Genomic DNA, 26,964 nt, shown 5'->3' on the forward strand with positions numbered 1-26,964 from the left:
AATTTTACCTTAAAAGCACTTAGTCAAAAATAAGTGCTTTCACTTGGTTGTTACATAACGATTAATTCAACATTTTAAGCATTTCAGTAATAGTGTTTCCAGTTGCTCTATCTGTGCTGAATGGAAAATCACTTTGCTAAAAAATAAAGTGCCAATTACTTTGATATTTATGGGAATATGTTGTTTTGATACACCTATTAATGACTAACACAGGAAGCAGTTTTGAAAAAAGAAGTCTAAGGACGTATTTTTTTTTCTTTTCTTTTTAAATAAAAAACATGTTCTGTGAGAAGTAGCAATTCAGTAAGAGGCCTGCTGCGTCAGTTTCACATAGAGCTGCTGTTGGCATATAATTTCAGTAACGTTGATAATGGCTTGCTATATAATAAGGCAATTAATGTTAGATTCATATACAAGCCAACCTCTTTGGGCTTTATTTTCCTCACATCTAAGTGAAGAATTAGAACCATCAGTTGTTCTCAAATGTGCTGAGCTATCAAATGCTTTCTTCAAAGGAAATCTTACTAGGGAGCCAGATAAAGGAACACTGTTCAGAGTGAAGACCTGAAAGATGTAGAAACCAGCCTTCCGCACGTTTCATGGACCACAGTTTGAAAATTGCTGAAGAAATGATCTTTAAATTCCTTTATATGTTTCTGGTTCCACATTCAACTAGCCGAGCATTTCGCTAAGTGTAAAGAATTGCTACTCCAAATACCCTGTGAAACTTTAGAAAACACAATTATCTGACCATTTGGCTCCTTTATTTCATTTGTGTTTTAAGTTTTCATTTCACACACACTGGAAGAGCTTCCCAGCCACATTTTTAGCTGACAAATTACAATTTTTAAAACTCATAATCTCACATTTAGTGTTTACTTACTGCTTGTGCCCACATTTTACTACCTGATAAATTCTGTCCTTGAGTAGAAATTATTTTCTGGAAATTTATAAAATAATTAGCTTGTCACCAAATTATCTGCTTTAAGTATAATGCAATTGAAAAACAAAAGTATATTTACTTATGTAAAATACCATTTTGCTTTTTGATTTTCTTATAAGACAAAAAATTAAATGGAACATGTGTTCTTAGCCATTACTTTCCATGCTTTTCATCTTTACAGTAAAATTGTTAAAAGGTCTTTTTTTAGGTCTTTAGTGAACAATTAATTTTTGTGGGTGGTCTGACAACACAGCTTCAAGTCAGGAAAGCTGGTTTGGAAGCCTCCTTCTGATCTCCTAAAATCTTTTGCAGGACTTTTAACGACTCTAAATCTGACTTTCTAACACTTATTTAGCAATAACAATATTCAACCACTGCCCATGGGGAATATATTTTGGAGTTGATTAGGGTTAGAATGATACAAAAGGCCTAATTTTTAAAAAAAAATACTCTATATACATTTATTTTTCACCCCAAGAATCTAAGTCCTCATCACCATCCCACCAGAAATCCACAGGACAAGAAAGAGGTAGGTAGGAAAGGTAAAACATACTATGAGTAGAATTAAGTATTACTGAGCAACACTATTTTTAAATAAATAAATAAATAAAGAGGATTCTCTAAAGAGTGGAAATTTGTGCATGGAAATCAAGAAATATTGGCTAGAGGGCTTCCCTGGTGGCGCAGTGGTTGAGAGTCCGCCTGCCGATGCACGGGACACGGGTTCGTGCCCCGGTCTGGGAAGATCCCACATGCCGCGGAGCGGCTGGGCCCGTGAGCCATGGCCGCTGAGCCTGCGCGTCCAGAGCCTGTGCTCTGCAATGGGAGAGGCCACAACAGTGAGAGGCCCGCGTACCACAAAAAAAAAAAAAAGTAAAAAAAAAAAAAGAAATATTGGCTAGAGAATTAAAGAGAAGTGGTAGAGGACTTTGAAACAAAAATTGAACAGTCCGAGGTATTTTCTTAGTTGTGTAGGGAAACTTGAGATTTATGATGGTCTTAGTCATCCATTTACTCAGCTTAACCCATTCAGGTTGAATTTAGGCAAAGAAGAAAAAAAAAGTTTCCAGGCAGCTAGCAGTACCCAATCCTATGTCATGTCCCATGGTCACCCGCTGACCAAGAGGAGTGGTGTTGGGGGTTATTTTTTTTAATTTGGGAGTTTATTCTCCCTGAGGCCCCAGGTACGAGGGAGGCAATTTTGCATGCTTGCATGAGATGGTTAGTAAATAAACACTGATGACCTTTTTTGGATACAGAATTCTGTGTTAGACTGTTAGATTATACAAAAGAAATGAATAAGAATAGTACTTACAACAGTCTTATAATCTAGCTATGCGCTTATGTAGTTCAAGCCCTATGGTATAATTTAATTATTAAAATTCAAGTGGAAAAACACAGTTTTTGAGGCCTGCAAAAATTAGCAAGCCTTCCATTTATCCGTCTTTGGTCCTGGAAATGACTGGAGCGTTGGGGAAGAATTTTCATTAATATGAGATGGCCAGAAAAGCCTAAGGGAATATATTGCATTGATGTGTGCATTGAAATTTGCCTGAATGGTTTGATACCGCAGGTTACCAGCTGACATCGGCTGAGTGTTACGATCTTCGGAGTAACCGAGTGGTTGCTGACCAATACTGTCACTATTACCCCGAGAACATCAAACCCAAGCCCAAGCTTCAGGAGTGCAACCTGGATCCTTGTCCAGCCAGGTCAGTCACATTTACCAGTTTATTTACCATAAACATAAATCAAGTTCAAATAAGCTTCTTAAAAGCTGGTTCATTAAAAATAAAATGAAATTAAAAATAAATAAGTGCTGCCGTCCAGTGTCCGTTCCTAGTCACGTGTTATTAGAACCCATGCCCCTCACTCTTGCTACTGTAAGATGCCATCTCAGGGTCTATAGGTTTTCCATTGGTAAAGCTACAGGTAAAGCACTCTGCAGAGTCATTTTCTCTTCTGATTTTGTTTCACTCTGGTTACTTGTTTCTGACCTTAACAAACGTGATGGTACAATGTTCTCAGGATTCTTTGCATTTTCACCCTGTCACCTGATCAGTGAGATGATCAGAGCCGACCATATTTCAGGGTCACAGCTGACCCATTTTAGCCTATGGTGGGCCACACCAATTAACCAGAATCAAAACCAGCCTTAGAACAGTTCTTCCACATTTAAATAAACTCAGCCTTTGTTGAAGAGAAAGCAGGACTTATTTCTAACAGTCAGATTCTTTTTTAAAGGTCTTTTTAATTAGGAGCCTTAAAGAGACACTTGACACTTTCACCTATGTTTGCTTTGGGGAAACCATAATTGACCCTCAATTATTTGCAGGATCAAGAATCAGACTGATGAATGAAATATCTCAGATGATGAGTAGTCATAGAAGTGCAGGTCAAGAATCTTTTCATGGGTGTAATATTTGCCTTTTTAGTTGCAACACTACCTGGTAATTTTATTAACTTGGCTTATTCATCCTCAACACGTGAGAGAGGATATATGAAAACTCTTATCCTACAAAACTCATCATGAAGACCAAAAGATAGAGAATCCTTTCCAGGACCCTTGGATTTCTGAGAAACATCTCAATGGTATTTTTTAAATCATAGTTTATTAACTATATATTCATAAAACAAAACTTTGAATAGGTAAAATACTACATGAGCCATGTGGCTGAAACTCACTCTATTTTTGAATTGTAGGCAATGCAGTTTTAGTTTTTGTTTTCTGCTGTTACCTTTTTAAAGTGTATTTTCTTGTACTCTTTCTGCCTCACATTCAGGAATTCTAAGTTCTACAGGTGACGTGAAATTGCTATTATTAATTTACTCATAGGCACCACATTACCTAGCTGATAAAAGTGAACTCAGAATAACAGGTTTTCATTACAGAAACAGACGAGTAGATATTTTATAAATATATAATTCAGGTGAAGTTTAATTTTGCTTCATATTACACCAGAAAACTATGTATTAAAGATTGGATACGGTATAAAACCAAATGAGGTGTTAAAATTTTGCTTGGACCTCTTTATTTTGGAAATATTAAGGGTATGAGGTATTTTTAGCCAAGATAATTCTAACTCATGCAATTCAACCCTAGTTTAAAAGTATTTTACTTATTATACGTCTTTATCCATACCTATACCAGGAAGACCAGTGCATAAAAAGCATAATTATCCCAATTCAAACAGGTTGACTCAGCCATAGAGCAACTTTGAAGGTCTTACACACAGTCCTATGAAAATTTATGTGTGTATTTCTAGGAGAAATGACGAATTCACTTCCCACAACTGCCTAAAGCTTTTCCCTCACTCAGAAAAAACTTCAGTGAAGAGATGGCCATGAAAAACAGTTGTGAAGTGAAAGCATTTTGTTAACACTTTTAAGAAATACGTTTCTAATCAGTAAATAATTTACTCATTTTTTTTCTGGCTTCTGATTTTCACCTATCTTTTCTGTTGGAGTAATATTTTTGGCCTATTTCTTATTATTCAAAAGCAAAAGGCCATCCTACATGAAAGAAGTTTGTGAAATGTATCTTTTTTCTATGTCTATGTTATTTTAAAACATCTAATACAGCACATGTATAAATGTTGGGACAGGTGGCTATTAAAAAAGAGAGAGAGAAAAGGAGACAAAAAATAAGTTAGAAGCAAATGTCAGGAAGCTGCTTTTTTATTACAGAGGTAATTAAAGAAAGCTGTAAAAATTAAGAGCAGTAGAAGAGGTTTAAGAGGAAACTGCTTTAGGAAATGTAGATATGCTAGTCTGAGGTTAAGATACTTCAGGATTGCTGTGAAATTCACTGAACTCATTTGCATATCCAGGATCAAAGCAACCTTCCTGAGTTCCTAGAGAAAATAAGAAGTCATAGTCTGAGAAAAGGAGATGAAGAGACTCGATAAAATAGGTCTGCCCTCTCATCAGACACAGCAGAATCAAACCCCCAAGGAACTGTTTTCTAACTACAGATTTAACTGTCTAATAGTAAAATCAAGAGTGACATGGTGACATTAAACAACACCTTTGCACCCAAACCTAGAAGCCCCTAAAAGGGAAAACACAAGAGGTATTGTTTAGAACAAAGTCACATATTTTGGAATTTCAAAAGAAATTTATTTTATGTAGCCATTGAGATAGTTCTTCACTTTTCCTGTATTAGACTATGGTTTTGGGCCGATTATTTGAAAGCAAAATCCCATTTAGATAGCCATGTTCATTCCCTGTCGAGATTGTGAAGTACCATGGACAGCAAAAAAGGCACTAAATAAGTCTGTATCCCTGGGTTTATTATTTTACCCTTCTGGGCCTTAGTTTTCTCACCCACTAGTGGAAGTGAGAGGGTTATTTGTTGCATTAAATTAGTGGTTTTCCAACTGTGCCTATAGAAGTTGTTGTTCCATGGAGTTGCTTCATTAAATTTCAATTTATATATTTTGAAGTATCTTTAAACAATAACTCACAAAAAGTATACTCAAACATAAACGAATTGTTAACTTGTTCAAGCTAAGCTAAAATTAAAAGTTGTTGTAACAATAGTAAAATTATTTCACTACCAAAGGAAATACTTTTTGCCCTCATTGTTAAGTTCCATGATTATGTCTGTTTAATTAAAAAATAAATATCTGAAGATTGTAAGGTGAGCTATAAAAATTGTCACCATTAGCAACTACTTCTCTGAGATAAGAATTTTCTCATTACTACACACCTAAAACCAAAACAAATCAGAAATAAACTGGATGTGATAACCGTTAGCCATAATCCTTGCTACCCAATTTTTCTGTTTACCAAAATAGCCTCACTGGTCTCATTAATTTGCTTTATAATAATTTGAACTAATGAATGACATCACTTACTCATTTCACTCACCAACAGCATCTATAGGTTTCCATGGTTGTGGCTGGATTCATCTAGTGGTTCTTGGGACTAAAGAGATTGTTGACATCTAGCCTATTCTTTCCAAAAATAATTTTCATGTTTTCATGGCTTTTTTCTGATTCTTCATGCTAACTCAGAAATGTTGGTAAGTTAAAAGACTATAATGAAAATGATAAAATTCACTAAAAATCTCCAGTGCCCACAGATTATCACTATTAATGCTTTTGCTATCTCTTTCCAGTTTTGTCTATAGCTCATACATAGGTAAAATCATTCTGTATATAATAGACATGTGGAATTCAATGACTTAGCATTCTTGTTTTCCACTATTCTAAAGCAAGCCTGAAATGAATATCCATGACATGTAGTAAGTTGACATTTCCTGAGACAGGAATTTGAGTTCCTTTCACTACAAGACCAACAAGTGAGCTTACCTGGTGGCCAGATGTTCCATCCCAAGAAAGCTGTATTGCTCTCTACTGATGTCATTTATGCAGTTATTTTTATGACATGACAAAATTCTTTGTTTCCAGGCCAAAAGCGGTCTCAGAAAAGAAGCTAAAACAATGCTTATAATGGGACAGAAGAGAAAGTGAAGTTTAAAATTTAATAACTTTTAGCTAAAATTGAGAATATTTCTCACAGGTGCCTCAGAGCTATGTTATCACTAGTCCCATCACACACCCTATACAGAGTATAGTATATGTTCTGGTGGTGGTCCCAACTTGGGCACACCCAGAAGTCCGGAGGCATGGCCCTTTTGGATATCAGAGATCTGGACATGTTTAGCATGTTTTCTGCTTCATTGATTTAACACTATAGTAGCTAAGACACTTGGAATCTTATCAAATGTAAAATCCTCCTCGTGCCTGCCATGCTATAATCATAGCTTTTGTTTTACACGAGGGGAAATTATTTTTTTTAACACAGTACCTGTGATTTGTGCAATGGTTTGTGTCATCATTGCTTCTTGGATGAAGTGTAAAGTCTATCATGTGGCCAGAAAGCCTCCAAATGTATACCTGTGGTCCAGCAACAACTAAAAAGGCATAGTTTTAGTTCAGCTAATAAGCACCTTATGTTTTCAGAGTGTCTTTCAATGTAAAAAAGGCTACATTTGGCCTTACGTAACTCAGTCTAGGAGACTGGTAAGACTGTTAAGGCTGTCTGGGGGGAATTGTGCAAGACATTATTTGTGAGAAGATCAGAGAACCACCTTTTCAGGTTATTTTTGGTTTGTTTTTTTGGCACAGACCTCTGCTTTTCTCTCCAAGGCAGTAATGAAGGGGGCTTATATTGGCAAAGGTTGGAGAAGCAAAAAAAGCTCTCACTCATCACATTAGCATGGTCACAATCATTAGCAAACAAATCTGCTTTTTGCTGAAACTCCATACAGATTCCCCCTTCCCTCAAGGAATTCAGAGCAGCAGTCCTAAGCAAATGCCCAAACTTGTATGCCCCAAGTGGCAGTTCTTTTGAGTTCAAGCGGACTTATTTTGTCCAGCACCATTTAATTTGACAGCAAATTGCATAAGTCATCCCTGGCCATGGGACCGAAGTGTGAACAAAATCTCAGAACTGAATCCCAATGCACCTTGAATCCTAATGCAAGAGAAATAATCTCCACCGTGAGCGACAGCATGTACAGTGGACCTATAAAGCCCAGTCACGCTAACTTGGTGACCAGCTAGTCCGGTGGTGATGCAGGGATTATCACTATACCATGGTGATTTAGGAGGGGAGCTTTGGAACAACATAGCCTGGCTTGGGATCCTGGCTCTGTCACTTACTGGTTTGGGTAGCCTTCGGCAAATTCCTTGTTCTCACTAAGCCTCAGTTTTGTCATCCTCCAAAGTAAGGATAATAGAGCTGTAGAGCTCTTCGTAGAGCTGTCATGAGGAATAAAGGGTGTAATACATTTAAAGAGCTTAGCAGCGAGCCTGACACGATGAGCACTCAATAAATGTGAGTGGCTGCAGCTGTTATGACTAAGATCACCGTTACGATAATGTTGATGTGACTTCAGAGAAACTCCTAGACTCTCCAGAAATCAGCTATCTCCCCCATGAAAGGACTTGGAACTCTAAAATTTCATATGGGTCTTCTAGAGAGGCAGCTCTCTATTTGCTGTTTTCACAACAGGAAACATAAATTCCTAGGAAATTCCTTCAGGAAAGCAAATCACGTTTATCAGATTTTTATAAAATCATGATCGTGAAAAATTAAGATAATTAGCAACTTCTAAAATCCCCACTTAACCAGCTATGAGACACTGCCATTCAGTCTGCATGGGGTTTATGCCATGTCCATCTCCAAAAAAGGAGAACTCAATGTAAGGGCTAGAACATGGTTTTCTCAGTTGGGAGTTAAAGTATAATGAAATGTTTTCCTAGTTACGAAGCTCTGTTTGTTTTATAAAAGTAGGTAAATTACTTAGAAAAGTAACAACTTCCTTCTTTTTGCTCAACCTAAGTTAAATATACTACTTTAAGTAGCTAATGAATAAGCGACAAAAAATACCATCGTAAGACCCCATTTGCACTTTCATGCATTTATGATGAGATGAATAAAGCAGAGTTCTGACGCTTTTTAGAATGCATGGTCGTACCCTTCCCAAGTTTATAGACCTACCACACAGTATCAGACAGTCAGCTCTAACTCAGTTACGGGACAATTCTGTTCTTCCACCAAGCCAGTTCATCACTAATAATAATGATCACTTCATATATTACATTTTAAAGTTTTTAAAAGTGTAAATATAGGCAATCTTTTAATTAACTTGAGTTAATAGGATAGATATTATCATCATCCTCATTTTTTACTTCAATTTTTCAGTTTGACTTTACCAGCTAAGTGGCTTCTTTACTTAATTTCTCTAGGCCTTAGTCTTGCCGTCTGTCCAATGAGTATAGTATTCCTGTCAGACAGGAACTATGGAGAGTACATGAGATGGTGCACGTAAAGCTCTCAGCAAGATGCCAAGCGCTCAATGCAAGTCAGCTATCGTTATTGAGAACCAACCCTATAACATGACTGGCCCAATGTTACTGCTGTTTGAAGTTTCTACAGTGCTTTCACATCTGTTATCTCAATCCAGTTTTACCTTCCCCAGGAGGTTAGCAAGACAGGGCTTATCATCTATATTTACAGATGAAAATACTGAAGCCCAGAGGAGTTACGCGATCTGCACCAAGTCAGGGCAGGCAGGAGCTGGGTCATGGACCTAAGTGCCTCCGCTTCCAGAGCAGCTCCTATGCTACATAAACTCAGGTCACCTGCCCCCGTGTCATCATATCCTACAGGTACCCTTGTTCTGCATGATGCCTGCAGCAACCTGTGCGATCTGGTTTAAACCCACCATACACCTCCACAGCCAGCACAGAACTGCCAACCATATCAATGCAAAGTTTGGTGCCCTGGATCTCTGAATTGACCACAGACCTGGGTTAAGCACGCCTTTTTCATGTAAACGTAAATACTGATGTTTACTCAAATCAAACAATGACCAAATCACTTGGAACAGTACAGGAAAACCTAACCAAAGCCCAAGGAAATATTAGTCCCGTTTACTTAAAAGCAGTTCAGAAATTGCATTCATTAATATCAGAAATGTTTAACCACAGAAATGTAGATATAAGGAAATTATGATATTTTGGATCAAATGATCAAAAACTCTCCAGTAGTTGGTTTTATAGCAGAAAATGAATATGTATCTTTAAAATGTTTTCAAATCCTAGACAATGAAGCAGGGTTTCTTTGGTCTGATTTCTGAAAGATAAATGAATGTTGCCTAGCAGCTACTGTGTTTTAAAAAAAATTGTAACCTATTTACAGAATATTTCCTCATTTGCTGGATGTCCAACTTGCCTCTTTAAATGATAGGGAAACCTACGGTGTTTTGTAAAGTCATCAAGTTTTAAAATAGGAGAGCTTTTGAGATGATTACCTAGTTCAGTGGTTTTCAATCTGTATTCCACAGAACTCTGAGTTCTGCCCTTAGCAGCCACTAGGAAGGGGACAGATAAGGTAGAGCTCCATGAGATGGGTTTCCAGGCACCCATTCTTACTTCATCTTAAAACTCCTGATTTCATCCAATACTTAGATTTTGCAGAAGACCAACACAGAGGTCCAAATGCAATGCACTCAAGGTCACAGAGAAAGAGAGTTGGCAGAGAGGAGAACAGTCCTTCCATCTCCCAAGTCCTCAGGGGGTCCTTGTCCTCATTATGCTGTAATCCTTTGTGCTCTGCCACTCATGAAAAAGCATGGCTTCCCTGGTGGCGCAGTGGTTGAGAGTCCGCCTGCCGATGCAGGGGACATGAGTTCGTGCCCCGGTCCGGGAAGATCTCACATGCCGCGGAGTGGCTGGACCTGTGAGCCATGGCCGCTGAGCCTGTGCATCCGGAGCCTGTGCTCCAGAAAGGGAGAGGCCACAACAGTAAGAGACTCGCGTACAGCAAAAAAAAAAAAAAAAAAAAAATCAATTTTAGAAAAAGCAAATGGTTGAGTCTCTGCCAACTTTTTATTACTTCTCTCCTTCCCCATTCTGAACAGTTGCTTGGGAAGAGATTGGTTTCTATTGGCCTGGAGTTGTTGAGAAAAGATGAATCACTCTCTTCTGTGCCAGAAATGCCCCCACCACCCACAATTTCATTCGTTTTTTTATTGAGTACCAATCTCGTGCCAAGTTCTGTGCTTGGTACCATGGCAAAGGCAAAGTAAAGCCAACGAGAGTCTGGACCACAACACCGTCCGAGGGAAGTTGAATTGTGCAGTTACAAAGCAGCATGATACCTGAAAAGACACATGGGACAGACAGGGAAGAGAAGATTTTTTAAAAAACTGTCATGACTGTTTCTGGGAGATGCCCAGTGGGAGAGATGTAGAGCTTAGCCAAGCAGCTTAGAAGCACAGTTGCCATTAAGCGGTCCTTTCTCTGCCCCAGGTCACCCAATCACCTCTGCTTGTCAGAGCAGCCAAACTACCCTCTAAAACAGCCTGCCCCTCATACAGATGGTGGAGCTAGCAAAGGGCAAGGAGTGGGACTAAAGATGTGCACCGTGAGTGGCAGTTTGGGAGTTTTTTTTAACCTTGTTCTTGTTTGTTTGCTCGCTTTCGTTCTGGATGGTAGCTTTGCTTTTGTGTCTGCACATCAATGGCATGATTTCGTTGACTCATTATTTATGAATTGCCTCTGTGCAGGGCACTGTGTTAAAAGATATAGTAAAGAACCAATACGGATCTTGTCCCATATTGTTAAACTAAAGAAAATGTATACATAGTTAAAAGATAGTATACAGTTAAAAGTGATGAGGGGAGTTAGTGCTATGGGTATTTGGAAGAGGAAGAGAGAAGTGTCTGGCTACATGCTGAGAGGGAAAATAAGGACAGGCTGTGGAAGAGGTAGCACTTGATGAAGAAATTTCATTGGGTGTTATGGGCTGCACTGGGAAGTAAAGCATCTGTTGCTATGACAGCAGTGAGCAGGCTGGATTGGAGGAGACAATGCCTGAAGGCAGGGAAATCTGTTAGGAGACATGCAAAAGGGCCTAAATTCATGTCACAGAGATGTATTTGGCAGACATCACTACTGGAAGACCTCCGTGTCTGTAGGGAATACAGGAAAGAGAAGAGCAACGATGCCCCACGGTATCCAGCCTGGCTGGATGGGAGGATGGCAGTGCTCTGAACAGTAACAGTGATCACGGGAGAAGAAGCAGTTTGTAGGGGAAGATAATGAATTGTCTGGACCCACTGAGCTTGACATACTGAGAGTACGTCCAGCCATCAGGACGTTAGAAATGAGGTTCTGCAGCTCTGGAGAAGAGGCAAGAGGTCGTGAGAGATGCACTGGAAGGGACCGTTGAAGCCATGAAAGTGACCCCTTATGATTCGTTTCTATTGTAAGAAGAACCCAGAACCTCGCAAATTAGGTGCTCATGAAGTTAGTTACATTAGGACTTTTCTTGGAAAGAGAGATATGTCACAAGATGTAAATTTCACACCTGAGTAGTGTGAGCCTGAAGAGGGCTTGATTTTTAAAGTCAGGGATATTGTTCTATAATAGCTTCTGACATGATTTCAGTACAAAGACTCAGTCATCTTTAAGTGACACATGGGAATTGAAGGGATAGCCTCATTCCATCCATCTATATCATGTTTCCAAATGTTTCTGTCTTTTGCTTTCTCAGACTTGAATTTTGTTTTACTTAAAAGTTCTAATTCCTGAAAACAGAGAAATATAAAAAGAAGAAAGCAAAAAAAACCCCAAAAAACATCCATAATACAAACACCAGGAATTAACAACTGTTTGGGGTCCTTTTCTAATATATTTATGTGTACACACACACACGTATACACACACACATGTGTATACACATACAGACACATATATAGGCTTTACAAAAATGATTGTATAGGTGGTATATGAACACATAAGTTTTCTTAGTATTGTGGATTACATTGTCCATTCTATTTTGTATTGGATTTTTTCAGTTGACATTACATTTGAACATTTTCCATGTCATTAAATAGTTCAAAAGACTTCATGTTCATACGCTGCATAATATTTTGTTCCATGAGTTTGTCATAACATGGAAGCATTCTCCTGTCATTGGACAGTTCAGCAAGGTGTGGAGGATGATGTGCAATGTCTTTCTTCTACTTACATCACATGAGTCCAGAGTGACCCTTTCTTCATCCTCATCTTCTCTTCTTCCCACCATGACCCTTGATTTGAAAGACTTCAGATGGAATCAAGTCATTGCCCAGTGTAGGAAGTGCATGAGCAGTCAGAATAGTGAAGGCAATGGAGAATGAGTAGTTTTACCCCCAAACCAACTGTTTATTACATTTCCCTTTGCGATCATTTTTAAAAATTATTTTTGCCTCCTTCCCCACTGCATGTATGTTCAGACATGTCTGAATGCATACATAAAGATGTATGCACGCACGTACACATAAAAATGAAGACCAAAACGTGGAAAGAATTTCTTCAAGTCCCTAAATGGCATCCTTTTCCATCATTCTTCAATAGATAAACTTTGCCTAAGAAAAAGATTAAGTGTCTTAAAAGGAAGCAATGGAGAGTTAAGTTTAGGCAGTGTTGCCTGCCCCTCTGTGACAATGTGGTGAAAGGCCAGGGCCATGGCATGAACCCCAAGAGAGAGCAGAGCTCATGCACATGAATATGCATTAACAGGACTGGACAGAGCACCATTGTTTTGATATCTTTCTGTTTTCACAGGTGCCATAGAGTCATTTTATGAGTCTTCACCATAACCTATGCCACAGAAAGACAAATATAGCTATAGTTTTGCTGAATCCAGGTTTAAAGCTCCTCGTTCAAACAAAAACATGATTTCTAAATCAGTCCAATGCAAAGCCCAACATCTTGAATTCTGTAACTCCGTCTTTCATTCCCCTTCTTTTCTTCTAGCCTGTCTCCTTCAATATTACTGCCTCCATTTTAAACATCATCAGCTGATAAATCAGTTGGCAGAGATCTGTAACAGTTCGTTCGCCTATTGAGAATGACAAATCATAGACATAAATTTTTTCAGGAGCAAAGACAGCGATACGCATTTCTGCATTTAGGTCTGGATGTAGGCATGAGTGAAGATGCTAGGGTTAGCTAAAATACAACTGCAAAGTCAGTTGTCTATGTTCCTTAATTAACTACCAAAGTTATTAGAAGAACTTTGGAAGGTTGGAATTCTATCAAATACAGTTCTTTTAGAAAGAAATTTTCCTTAATTACTAGGCAGAAGAATTATTGGAAAGAGATCGCATGATTCTAACCAAAGACAGGATTAACCTTTCACATCCAATTTCTTGTCAAAAGAAGGCAGAAAAGAATAGGAAGTTTCTCTGTCTTGGAAAACAGAGAGAAAAGTTTAATGCTAATATTCATCCCATTCTTGTGTTTGTTAGAGCTATGGGATTTTGAACTTCCTCAAAAGGCAGCATCCGTTTTCATGAGCATCGTTACTGAAGAGTAATGCACATACACACACCATGAAAGTTTAGTTATATAAATGAATACCTTTAGTCACACAAATAAATGAAGAAAATTTAGTCATGTAAGATAAATAAGCAAATGACTACTCCAGTGTTCGTACCTCTTTGGAAGAGAAATCTGTACTCAAAGATTTGTTTCTCGTTTTCTTTCAAATTTAATTTCTCTCATTTCTCCCTTACCTTTCGGTAATTTCTTCAGGAACTACCCTTTTTATTACTCCCTCTTTCCTCCTTACCGGGCATTATGTCCAGCCAGTGCTATTTTTTATCTTTCTGTTCTACAGTATACCTTGCTCATTCTACCCAAAAGCTTAGGTTTACTAGCCATATAAAAAGAACGTACTGGGCTTCCCTGGTGCGCAGTGGTTGAGAGTCCGCCTGCCGATGCGGGGGAAACGGGTTCGTGCCCCGGTCCGGGAGGATCCCACATGCCGCGGAGCGGCTGGGCCCGTGAGCCATGGCCGCTGAGCCTGCGCGTCCGGAGCCTGTGCTCCGCAGTGGGAGAGGCCACAAAAGTGAGAGGCCCACGTACCGCAAAAAAAAAAAAAAAAAAAAAATGTACTGTATCATCCTATGTCAGAGGATGGCATCAAAGTGAGTCTTAATGTATTTATTTAAATATAAATACAAACATGTATATTGAATACGGATATTCATCCCAGAATATCCCGGAATACATGAGTTCCATTCATCCTAGAATAGAATAGATGAGTTCCTTCAATATTCAAAAGAAGGACTTGCTATCGTTTGTCAGTGGTAAAATAAGTGTCTTCTGCTCATGACCTACCATGCCTTGCTGCAGCAAATACATGACATCCGATAACTGAGCTCTGTCTCCCACTCTTGAGGGAGAGTCTGTTGTATTAGCCCTTTTATCCGAGATTCATGAGTCATAAATCTCCCACAAACAAGGGGACTCAGCAAGAAGAAAGTCTTGCCAATTGGAGGCTTTCCTTGACATCAGTGAGGTAGTTAGTGTACTTTATTGGCGTCCTAAAGGCCTCTGGGGACCCCCACACAGCCTATAATATCATTTCTTGTGAATCCATTAGCCATACAGCCTAAAATGTCATTTCTTATGGCTCCTTTAGTCTTTATCTCTAAATCTCACGGGTTTCCCAGAGCACCAGGTATACTAACAACAGTCAGAACAATCACAACCACCACCATAATAGCAGTTAAAGCCATATCACGTTTTATAGACCACAAAAAAAGATCTTTCATCTTTATTATCACATTTTAACTGCCCTACCTTTATTTTGGTAGGGAATGCGCTTTTGTTGATCGTTGCCTACTATATTCACGAGTTCCCCTTCCCTTTATAAAATAACCAAGCGGCTGCTTCCCAGATTTTACTAAAATCCTCGGATTTGCCAAGGGTGCATTATCTGTTTGCTAACGCATGCTACATAGTGTTTGTTGTCAGGTCCCAGGTACCTACTCTTATATGTAGCTCTCTCGTTCATCAGAAGTGAGACCGTAACTGTAAAACTGCTTGGTGAGCATCTGGAAGTAACATTAATAATGATGATAATAATGACCTCATAGGATGTATAATTGGGGGGATTAAAGAACATTTACAAGCTTATTGTGTCATAGTTAATGATGAGGTGCCCAGTCTTCTTACTACCACCCTTTCCACTGGTATTTCCTGCCTGGATCAGAGAACTAATTATAGTCAACGGTGCCCTTTCAAAGAACTTGCCCCATCCTCAAACAGATGCTAGCATAAAGATTTTGAACTGTTTTAGTGTTGTTTTTTAGAGACAATTTATTAATGTTACTTTGCATTTGTCTAAAGAAATTGTATAATGTAATCATTTAGTGTTTATTTTATTGTGTGTACCTTCTACTCAGAGGGTTGGCATTATTGTTCCTAACAGTGACGGATACAAGCAGATCATGCCTTATGACCTCTACCATCCCCTTCCTCGGTACGTAAATCAATCATCCTGATGCTAGAATTAGTAAATTAGTCTTCTGCTTCTTTTATACATATATATGTATTATAGATTTTGTGTTTCTCTGTAAAAATAAGATGGTAGATAGTATGTTTTGCAATCCATCCTGAGCTCTGCTTTTGAATAACAATGGTCTGCTCAGACTGTAAGCTTGTCATTCAAAAACCATTTTAAGATACGATCAGATTACATTGCAGTGGACACAGTAATTCACTATGATTAGATACAGTGTATGGGTTTATGTTATGTCTTTCTTTCACTCCCTTTGTCCTTTTTTATGTTTCCTCTGCAATAGGACCCTAGTCATTAAAGCACTGTTGCTAACTGTTAAACAAACACTGCCTGAATTATTATCCCAATACCACAAATGTGGAATTCCAGATGTGGTATTACTCTGCATAGGGGTTTTGAATATCCTTTTTTTGTTCCAAAGAAATTATAATTAAATACAAAAAGGCAGTTTTTTCATATCCTTATGGTTCAGAACATTTGGTGCGGAGGGGAGGTTTTTCTTGTGTTTTTCTCCCAAAACATAAAATTCCATGCACTATGCTGCTTTTTTAAAGTACGGTATTTTTTAGAACTAGAAAAAGTCATTAAAGTGATTGAGGAACTTTTAAAAGAACTTGTTCTCTTTATTAATATATTCATAAGAAAACTGGAGAAGCTGAAAAATACTCTAGCTACTGAGTGTATCGCCTGCCACATTGGAAAGAGCTCCCCAGAGAGCAGAAGTTAGATTTGGGTGTGAAGCCACCACTGTGCTAAGCAAGACCTTTGCTCTATTCTCTTTGCTCATTTGGACTTCAGGGAGCCAGCTGCTGTTTAGAACCCAAGGTTTAAATCAGATCACAAATAATTGGAAATAATCCACGGTGGTTTGTGCAATTCCAAACTAAACAAAGCCCAGAAAATAATTTTATTCTGAACTGTAAAATAAAGCAGAGTTTGATTGAAAATCTTCAAACACTTAATGAATTGAAATGCAAAAAGAGGACCTCGAAGTCTTTTAGTCCAGCTCCCCAGTGTTGTTTCATTCTCCCACTCTTCCCCAGTAATTGCACCCATTCACCACACATACGTGAACACATGTATTTACACAAATATGCATATATGTGTATTTACTACAGATGTATTCTGACGTATTTTATACACACACACACACACACACACACACACACACACACACACACACACACACACACACACACGCACATGTATAAACCAATACGAGTTGTCATCCAGCTTCTACTTAAATACTTCCAGTGACTGGCCCGGAACTCACTTATCACCATTCTAATGGTAGCATATAGAAAGGGGTACTTGATTAATACTATATATAATTGTTTGGGGTTTTTTTAAAGTTCTTCCACTAAGGAGTTACTTCATTCATCAGCTCCCTCCCACTTTCCTATGTCTATATTGATAAAGACAATACATGACTTTAGAATGCTACTGATGTATCCTTTTGCTGGTTTGATCCAGAACCAAACTCGAAAAAACAATGGAATGAAAATATAAAAAGATTCATTTCACTGAACCAAGATTTGATTTGATTTTAATTCCTGTATCTGTAAAATAAGTATTCATAGGATGCATGTATCTGGTTGGGTGAAGGCCGTGGGTTTCGAGATAAAGGCACAGTTGGGTATCCGGGGTGAGAACAACAAGTTGATGTTTTTCCTGTAATGGCACTCCTCAGTTTCTTTCCTATCTATGATCTCTCTTGTTTATATTTCTGTGGTGTGACTAATGCCTATCTTAGGTTAAACTTGATTTCTTATATATTCAGATTTCCCCCAAGTGCCTGAAGCTCAATATTCTCAATGAGAGGTTGAGATGAACCTCCTTGATGTTCATTTGCACCCTGTCTTCTGCACACTTTGGCCTGTCCGTGCATCACAGTGGGAAAAGACAACTAGCAACTAGACTATGTTTCTTACCCCGTGCACTTCTGTTCCTAAACTAATTGGAAAGTTAGATATTCTGCTTTATTGATAAAGCCTTACTAAATGGAAGTTATTTCTACGAATATGTTTTCATTTCTTAAGAAGAATTAAGGCTCAAAAATGGTTCTCAGAGGGCAGCTACTTACTGATCAAGGCAGAAGGCTTTACTTATTGAGATTATTTGAATGGGTTTAAGACCACAAGTGTAGATACAAAACACAACATTAACACAAACAAAGAATTTTTAGATTCTTTTTTCTTGCTTTCAGTCTTTGACTATAACATATATCTGAATATGATATAAGAACACAGTCTGATGAATAATCTTTCATTTATACTTAATATATGCAACTTTTCCACGTAATCCTTAATTTTGAGAATTTCTTAAACTAAATACACTGTGTACTTAAAAATTAAAAGCCAAAGGAGTTAAAATATATGAAGTCATCTCTTATTCTTCCTGGGCAAGATTCTTGGATATATTTTTTTTTCCAAATACTTACCTGGTCCCCGTTTTAAGATATCCTAACTGATGCCCTCTCTGAGCTTTTGTTATACTTTCTTTAAAGCACCGAGATGTTTTGCTTTGAAATTCCACATAATCCTCTTATTATGCAAGGATTCACATTATAACTTTTCACATATAGAACTACAGTTGAGTGCCGGAACCATACTATAAATACTTGGAATAATTTTCAAATCATTTGTCTTTCTGTGATCACTGACATTGAAAAGGATACTTATTACTGGTTACAAAATTACACAATGGATCGGGTCCAAGTGTCGAGACAGAAATTAATCACTGTCTCTTTAGAAGGGTCCAGTTTAGGGATGTTAGAGTACCAGTTAGAAAATGTGCTCTTTTTATGGCATCTTAACGTTCTAAGAGATTAAATGTCCGTTCAAAACATATTCCCAGTTCACTGTCCCATCGAGTCTAATGCAAATGTGTACGTATACATTCAGCCCAATTTCAGTCTGAATCAGACCTGTTATCCACCTCCAGCTCTCCAGAGATTTACATGGAGACAAATGAGAACTGGTCTTACCCTTTGGAAGAGAAACTCTCTACAGAGCTGCTTCCTTCTCTTGAAAGGGAACAGAGAGTCTCGAAAGGGCTAAACAGAGGACCTCAGTTTCCCCATAATAACATTTTCTTATGTGTCTCCTGGGGAAATATGCATAGGAAAATATTGTATTTGGTAGCATGTTTAGGCTGTTGGCAGTGTAGATAACAGTTGTTGCCTAGACTTGAACAGTGCAGAGAAAATGTGGAGGAAAATTCTCTGTAACTGGGAAACACACATTCTCCAGGCTCTTGCAGAGGAGAAAGCAGGCTCACAATACACATGAGATCCCATGTAGAGAATAAGTCACGTCTCCACGGTATGCCTGTGTGGTGTTTTTACATTTAACTATTCAAGTGGATCAACTTGGTGACATTTTGTTTTTCTCTCATTACAATGATATCTCTCATAATTCTAAGAGAAATCTTAAATCTTGAGCAGTCCTTATCAACAAGCAGACTATATATGCAAGAAAAAGAAGCCCAGTCCCCCTGTTTTTATTGTTAAAAACTACGACATTCTTTAAACCTACGGGAAGAGAGAAGAGAACCGGGCAAAGATATCTCTCAGCCTCTGGTCCCAGATGCACCAGAGCTGCGTAGAGATCTGAAGAATCAATGAAATTCTCTTAAGTGCTATTGACAACCTTGCTATTTTTTTCCTTACTTTACTTTATCTGTAGATTCCAATGCCATCAGCCTTTGAACCAGAGCCAAACTTCTTCACAATTCCAGGAGTTCTTTAGGGAGTGCTAACTGTCAGTACCCCCGCCCCTAGCAGCTAGGGAACAAGTAGATAACGCCTCTATTAACATTTTGGTTCCTAATGATGAGACAGTTTGAACATCAGAATTATGCTAAATCCATGTACTCCCAAAGTTGATGACTGTAGAAGCAAGGGAGAAAGAGTATTTGATTTACCTGAATCTTTCTTGATCTTCTCATGTAAAAGTGTCCAGAAGCTAAGTAATAAAGTATTGCATCGAAAATGAAAAGTATTATCCCAGGTACAAACTATTAGTGTTAACTGATTAACCAATTTTAGTCTTGAGATAGATATTGAGATAGATAGCTACTAGATAGATGCAAATATATTTATAAGATATAAAATAATGTAAATATTATATATACACGTAGACCCACACACAAACACACACACAGACAGACACACTCAGAATCTATACTGAAGCCGTAAGAAGAAGGACTGAACAGCCCTCTTTTGAGTAGGCTACAGACCCCACAGTTATCCTTGTAGACCACTCTCCAAGAGTAATCTCTCACATTTGTGTAGAGCTTCGAGGCTTACAGAGCACTTTGGCCAGCATCGAATCCTCTCTGACTCGTCAGATTTCAGGCCGTAGCTGGCTTTTGGTCCTCTGGAGTGTAGCCTCTCAGAACCTGATCGCCCCGATGGGCACTGGGAAGGGGTTGGTGGGAAAGCTCACTGAGGAGGTGGGCAGTGTGCGTGTCTGCCCTGATGACTCCCCTTGCTTCTGTAGGTGGGAGGCCACCCCGTGGACCGCGTGCTCCTCCTCGTGTGGGGGGGGCATCCAGAGCCGGGCAGTTTCCTGTGTGGAGGAGGACATCCAGGGGCATGTCACCTCAGTGGAAGAGTGGAAATGCATGTACACCCCTAAGATGCCCATCGTGCAGCCCTGCAACATTTTTGACTGCCCTAAATGGCTGGCACAGGAGTGGTCTCCGGTAACTGTGCCTTCTTTCTTTGTTCGTTAGGAGAGTAAGTCCACTCTTCCCTCTCTTCGTCATGACCCCACCGCCCACCCTGTGCAGCTCCCCGCTTCTCCTCTGGAGGGGTCTAGAAGCCTCCCGGTTTAGCCCCCAGAGCAGGCTTGCCCCGAATCGAGCCCCGCCAAAAGTAAATGAGTAGGAAAAAATATATGTATATATTTTTTCAAACATCTTTCTTCAAGCTACTTTAAGAAACCTCTGTCACTCCCCATAACATTCCCTCAAATGACAAGAGGAGGCAAATGTCTGTCAAGCATAATTGAGGCCGATGACTGAGCTTGAAGCTGTGTGTGCTGTTCTGATGGTCAAGCTCAGGACCAAAAGTTTGGTTTCATTTTTTATTTCTTCTCCTTTGTCTATGTCCAAAAAGTGTCTTCAGTGGATTAAGATGAAAACTATGTATGTTAGTCACTGAAAAAAAGATGAAATGAAGATAGCAACATAATTAGAATGGAGGTGAAGTGGGATTAATTAAAACCAAAACAGTCTAGACCTTAGGGAAGCCACTGCAGCAGCTTAAGCATAAAATGTTATTTGAGGGATCCTGGCTGCTAGTGGAAAAAGGTGTGAAATGGCACAGGAGATGGAAAGGTGAGATGGAAAGATGTGCCCTCAGCCACAGAGATGGCAAAGGGCTATTCACTTAGCCTTGTGGCTTTGTGGCAGCCGATCGGAGCTGTGACATCTTCCTATCTAGACTTGTTCCCAGGCACGTAGAACCACTGGTGGTGCTGTCTCCATCTGGCCATTGAATCTGTTCCTTTCAACGTCTTTTTTCCACGTCACTATAATCAATTGGATCAGCCGTGCAGCGATATAAATTAGCTATGATGGAAGTTAAAAAATTTTTAATGTCCACATGGGAGCTGGCATTTCCCATAATTTGGACCTAACAGTCATTAGCAAAGTAACTAATAAAATTGACATACAGTCTTGGTAATCAAAATCGGGCACACTCTATAATTTCTTTTCTCCTTCTTTTTGCAACTTGGTTTGGGACTTTCACACAGTGGGTGTTTAAGAAAGGCTGACTGACTAATCCAAAGCTAAGAAATTGCAAGTGATTTAATGTTCAGCCAGCTTCACCCTCAAATTGCCAAATAGAACAAAGATCCCATGACTACTAAGAAGTGGTATAAAGCCACCAGGAGCCCTTCTGTAAAAGGAGCCCTTTGAAAAGTCTCAGGTGGGAAATGAAGAAAAGTAAACAAGGCTTTGCCTATGAGTCTCCTCTCTTGCACTCTCCTTCCAGTGCACAGTGACGTGTGGCCAGGGCCTCAGGTACCGTGTGGTCCTCTGCATCGACCATCGGGGAATGCACACCGGAGGCTGTAGCCCCAAAACCAAGCCCCACATAAAAGAGGAATGCATCATACCCACTCCCTGCTATAAACCCAAAGGTAACTTGACAGGGGCTCTGTAACCAGTCTTGTTATTGTTGTACATATTCAGTGCTGTTTTCAACTCCTTGGAATATAATTAAGTATCCCAAGTGTTCTTAATAGCTATTCTTTGTAACTTAGACTCTACTAAATGGACTTAACTCTTTCTAAAAATCTTTCAAGTGGTTTTGCTTGCACATTGTTTTTAAGCACTATGTATTGCTATAATTCTCTCCTGGTTCAGAAAGTTGATAGAAGACTGTTGCTGAAAAATATCAGATATATTTGCTCGAAAGGAGATATTTTAGAAATATATGTCTGATTTACTATCCATATTGCTTGCTGTTAAAAACAAGGTGGTACTATCCATATTGCTTGCTGTTAAAAACTGGTGGCGCAGTGGTTGAGAGTCCGCCTGCCGATGCAAGGGACACGGGTTCGTGCCCCGGTCCGGGAAGATCCCACATGCCATGGAGCGGCTGGGCCCGTGAGCCATGGCCACTGAGCCTGCACGTCCAGAGCCTGTGCTCCGCAACAAGAGAGGCCACAACAGTGAGAGGCCCGCGTACCGCAAAAAAAAAAAAGAAAAAAAAACAAGGTGGTGACAGCTTCCCTGGTGGCGCCAATGCAGGGGACACAGGTTCAAGCCCTGGTCTGGGAAGATCCCACATGCTGTGGAGCAGCTAAGCCCATGCGCCACAACTACTGAGCCTGTGCTTTAGAGCCCGTGAGCTACAACTACTGAAGACTGCGTGCCTAGAGTTTGTGCTCTATGAAGAGAAACCAGCACAATGAGCAGCCTGCGCATGCAGCAAAGAGAAGTCCCTGCTCTCCGCAACTAGAGAAAACCCGCGTGCAGTGAGACCCAACGCAGCCAAAAATAAATAAATTTTTAAAAAAAAACACAGGGTGGTGAGACTCATCAAGAAAAAAAGGGAGAGGGCCCAAATCAATAAAATCAGAAATGAAAAAGGATAAGTTATAGCTGACACCATAGAAATACAAAGGATCATAAGAGACCACTATGAGTAACTGTACACCAATAAAGTGGACAATCTAGAAGAAATGGACAAATTCTTAGAAAGGTACAATCTCCCAAGACTGAGCCAGGGAGAAGTAGAAAATATGAACAGACCAGTCACAAGTACTGAAATTGAAACTGTGATTTAAAAACTCCCAACAAGCAAAAGTTCAGGACCATATGGCTTAACAGGTGAATTCTACCAAACATTTAGAGAAGAGTTAACACCTATCCTTCTAAAACTATTCCAAAATATTGCAGAGGAAGGAACACTTCTGAACTCATTCTATGAGGCCACCATCAGCCTGATACCAAAACCAGACAAAGATATCACAAAGAAAGAAAATTACAGACCAGTATCACTGATGAACATAGATGCAGAAATCCTCAGCAAAATGCTAGCAAACCACATCCAACAATACATTGAAAGAACCATATACCATGATCAAGTGGGATTATCCCGGGGAAGCAAGGATTTTTTAGTATCTGCAGATCAATCAAATCAATCAATGTGATACACCACATTAACAAATTGAAGGATAGAAAGCATATGGTCATCTCAATAGATGCAGAGAAAGCTTTTGATAAAATTCAACATCCATTTATGATAAAAACTCGTCAGAAAGTGGGCATAGTGGGGGAATACCTCAACATAATAAAGCCTATATGTGACAGGCCCACAGCTAACATCATACTCAATGGTGAAAAGCTGAAAGCATTTCCTCAAAGATCAGGAACAAGACCAGGGTGCCCACTCTTGCCAGCTTTATTCAACATAGTTTTGGAAGTTCTAGTCACAGCAGTCAGAGAAGAAAAGGAAATAAAAGGAATCCAAACAGAAAAAGAAGAAGTAAAACTGTCACTGTTTACAGATGACATGATGCATTACACAGAAAATCCTAAAGACACTACCAGAAGACTACTAGAGCTCATCAATGAATTTGGTAAATTCGCTAGATACAAAATTGACATACAGAAATCTGTTGCATTTATATACAGTAATAACAAAATATCAGAAAGAGAAATTAAGGAAACAATTCCATTTACCATCACATCAAAAAGAATAGAATACCTAGGAATAAACCTACCTAAGGAGGCAAAAGACCCGTACTTCAAAAACTATAAGATGCTGATAAAAGAAATCAAAAACAACATAAACAGGTGGAAAGATATACCATGTTCCTTGATTGGAAGAATAAATATTCTTAAAATGACCATACTGCCAAAGGCAATCCACAGATGCAATGCAATCCCTATCCAATTACCAATGGCATTTCTCACAGAACTAGAACAGAAAATTCTAAAATTTGTATGGGAACACAAGAGACCCTGAACAGCCAAAACAATCTTGAGAAAGAAGAACGGAACTGGAGGAATCAGGCTCCCTGACTTCAGACTATACTACAAAGGTACAGTCATCAAAAGAGTATGGTACTAGCACAAAAATAGACATACAGATCAGTGGAACAGGACAGAAAGCCCAGAAATAAACCCACACAGTTATGGCCAATTAATCTATGACAAGGGAGGCAAGAATATACAATGGAGAAAAGACAGTCTCTTCAGTAAGTGGTGCTGGGAAGAGTGGACGGCTACATGTAAACTATGAAGTTAGAACATTCTCTAACACCAAATCCAAAAATAAACTCAAAATGAAGTAAAGACCTAAACGTAAAACCAGATTCTATAAAACTCCTAAAGGAAAGCATAAGCAGAACACTCTTTGACATAAATAGTAGCAATATTTTTTTGGATCTGTCTCCTAGAGTAATAGAGATAAAAACGAAAATAAACAAATGGGACCTAATCAAACTTAAACTTTTGCACAGCAAAGGACACCATTAACAAAATAAAAAGACAACCTATGGACCGGGAGAAAATATCTGCAAAAAATGCTACCTACAAGGGATTAATTTCCAAAATGTACAAACAGCTCATACAGCTTAATACCAAAGAAAACAAACAACCCAATCAAAAAATGGGCAGAAGACTTAAATAGACATTTCCCCAAAGAAGACATACACAGGTGGCCAACAGGCACATGAAAATAATGCTCATCATCGCTAATTATTAGAGAAATGCAAATCAAAACTACAATGGTATATCACCTTACACCAGTCAGAATGGCCATCATTAAAAAGCCTACAAATAATAAATGCTGGAGAGGGTGTGGAGAAAAGGGAACCCTCTTGCACTGTTGGTGGGAATGTAAATTGATACAGCCACTACGGAGAACAGTATGGAGGTTCCTTAAAAAACTACAAATAGAACTACCATGTGACCCAGCAATCCCACTACTGGGCATATATCCTGAGGAAACCATAATTCAAAAAGAGTCATGTACCACAATGTTCATTGCAGCTCTATATACAACAGCCAGGACATGGAAGCAACCTGAGTGTCCATCAACAAATGAGTGGATAAAGAAGATGTGGCACATATATACAATGGAATATTACTCACCCATAAAAAGAAATGAAATTGAGTTATTTGTAGTGAGGTGGATGGACCTAGAGTCTGTCATACAGAGTGAAGTAAGTCAGAAAGAGAAAAATAAATGCCGTATGCTAACACATATATATGGAATCTAAAAAAAAGAAAAGTTCTGAAGAGCCTAGGGGCAGGACAGGAATAAAGACGCAGACATAGAGAATGGACTTGAGGACACGGGGAGGGGGAAGGGTAAGCTGGGAGGAAGTAAGAGAGTGGCATGGACTTATATCTACTACCAAACGTCAAATAGATAGCTAGTGGGTAGCAGCCGCGTAGCACAGGGATTATCAGCTCGGTGCTTTGTGACCACCTAGAGGGGTGGGATAGGGAGGGTGGGAGGGAGATGCAAGAGGGAGGAGATATGGGGATATATGTATATGTATAGCTGATTCTCTTTGTTATACAGCAGAAACTAACACACCATTGTAAAGCAATTATACTCCAATAAAGGTGTTAAAAATATATATAAAGGAAGCAGTGGCCACTGATACAGCTGACAGAGTTCGGTTCAAAAAGAGAGTAATGTATTAAAAGCCTACTATTAGTGCCAAGCTGAATTCTTCATTATGGAAAGACAGGGATGGTTCGAGCTGTCATAGACGGCTTCGTTGACCGAGTCATTTATCTGGGGGAGGTGGGCTAGTTGTAAAATGATGTGTGTATTTTCGGAACCATCTTCCTGGATTCAAAATGTTAGCAAATCCTTTTGGCTTTGGCAGTTTTACATCAATATTTCTCACTGGCTTTGTTTTCTGACCACAAACAATTGTTGTACATAGAGGATAAGTGATGACCCTAACTTAAAATAGCCCATTCTTTATTCATTCGTCCTTTACCCAGCCACTTCAGAGAAAGAAAAGCAGTTTGTGGTTAACTATCAAGAATAAAATCTGGGGACTTCCCTGGTGGTCCAGTGGTTGAGACTTCACCTTCCAGTGTGGGGGGTGTGGGTTCGATCCCTGGTCAGGGAACTAAGATCCCACATGCCTCGGGGCCAAAACCCAAAACATAAAACAGAAACAATATTGTAACAAATTCAATAAAGACTTTAAAAATGGTCCATAAAAAAAAAAAGAATAAATCTGGATTTTCACAAGTAAGTAGTGAGTCTGGCTCTCTAAACATCATTAAAATGCCATATAATCCTATGGTGTACGCATATATAGACATATTTCTTTCATCTTTACAATTATTTGTTATAAAATGGTGATAGAGCGTCACTGGCTCATGCTGTAAAGGCAAATATGCCTATAAATGACCCTAATAAATATGTCAGAATGGGAATCTTGGCAGTTACTTCTGTAGGAGCAGTTATTACCTCCCTCTTTCTTTTTCTCCTCCACATTTTTTTGCTAGGAAGTAGTTAGGAAACTTGTTCTGAATTGTTTTGCCAAAGCTAGATAAATAGTTGAAGCAAGTCAAATTACGAGTTGTGGACCCTAAGTTTATCGTATTCCAGTTGTCCTAGAGCCTTGGGTTGGAATTGAATGAGTCAAATG

General features: G+C 39.0%; 1 protein-coding gene across 2 annotated transcripts in view; it reads left to right on the plus strand.

Annotated features, from left to right (window-relative positions):
- ADAMTSL1 (ADAMTS like 1) overlaps positions 1-26,964 on the plus strand; it is a 1,031,718-nt gene that overhangs the window by 748,335 nt on the left and 256,419 nt on the right. For both annotated transcript variants that reach the window (XM_060155110.1, XM_060155111.1), the window contains 4 exons: positions 2,517-2,655; positions 15,728-15,778; positions 20,320-20,524; positions 21,822-21,969. In XM_060155110.1, the coding sequence (XP_060011093.1) occupies positions 2,517-2,655; positions 15,728-15,778; positions 20,320-20,524; positions 21,822-21,969 (543 nt within the window). The remainder of the gene's footprint in view (positions 1-2,516; positions 2,656-15,727; positions 15,779-20,319; positions 20,525-21,821; positions 21,970-26,964) is intronic.

Source organism: Lagenorhynchus albirostris, chromosome 7 (assembly GCF_949774975.1).
Source record: "Lagenorhynchus albirostris chromosome 7, mLagAlb1.1, whole genome shotgun sequence".
In the NCBI taxonomy this organism is placed as follows: Eukaryota; Metazoa; Chordata; class Mammalia; order Artiodactyla; family Delphinidae; genus Lagenorhynchus; species Lagenorhynchus albirostris.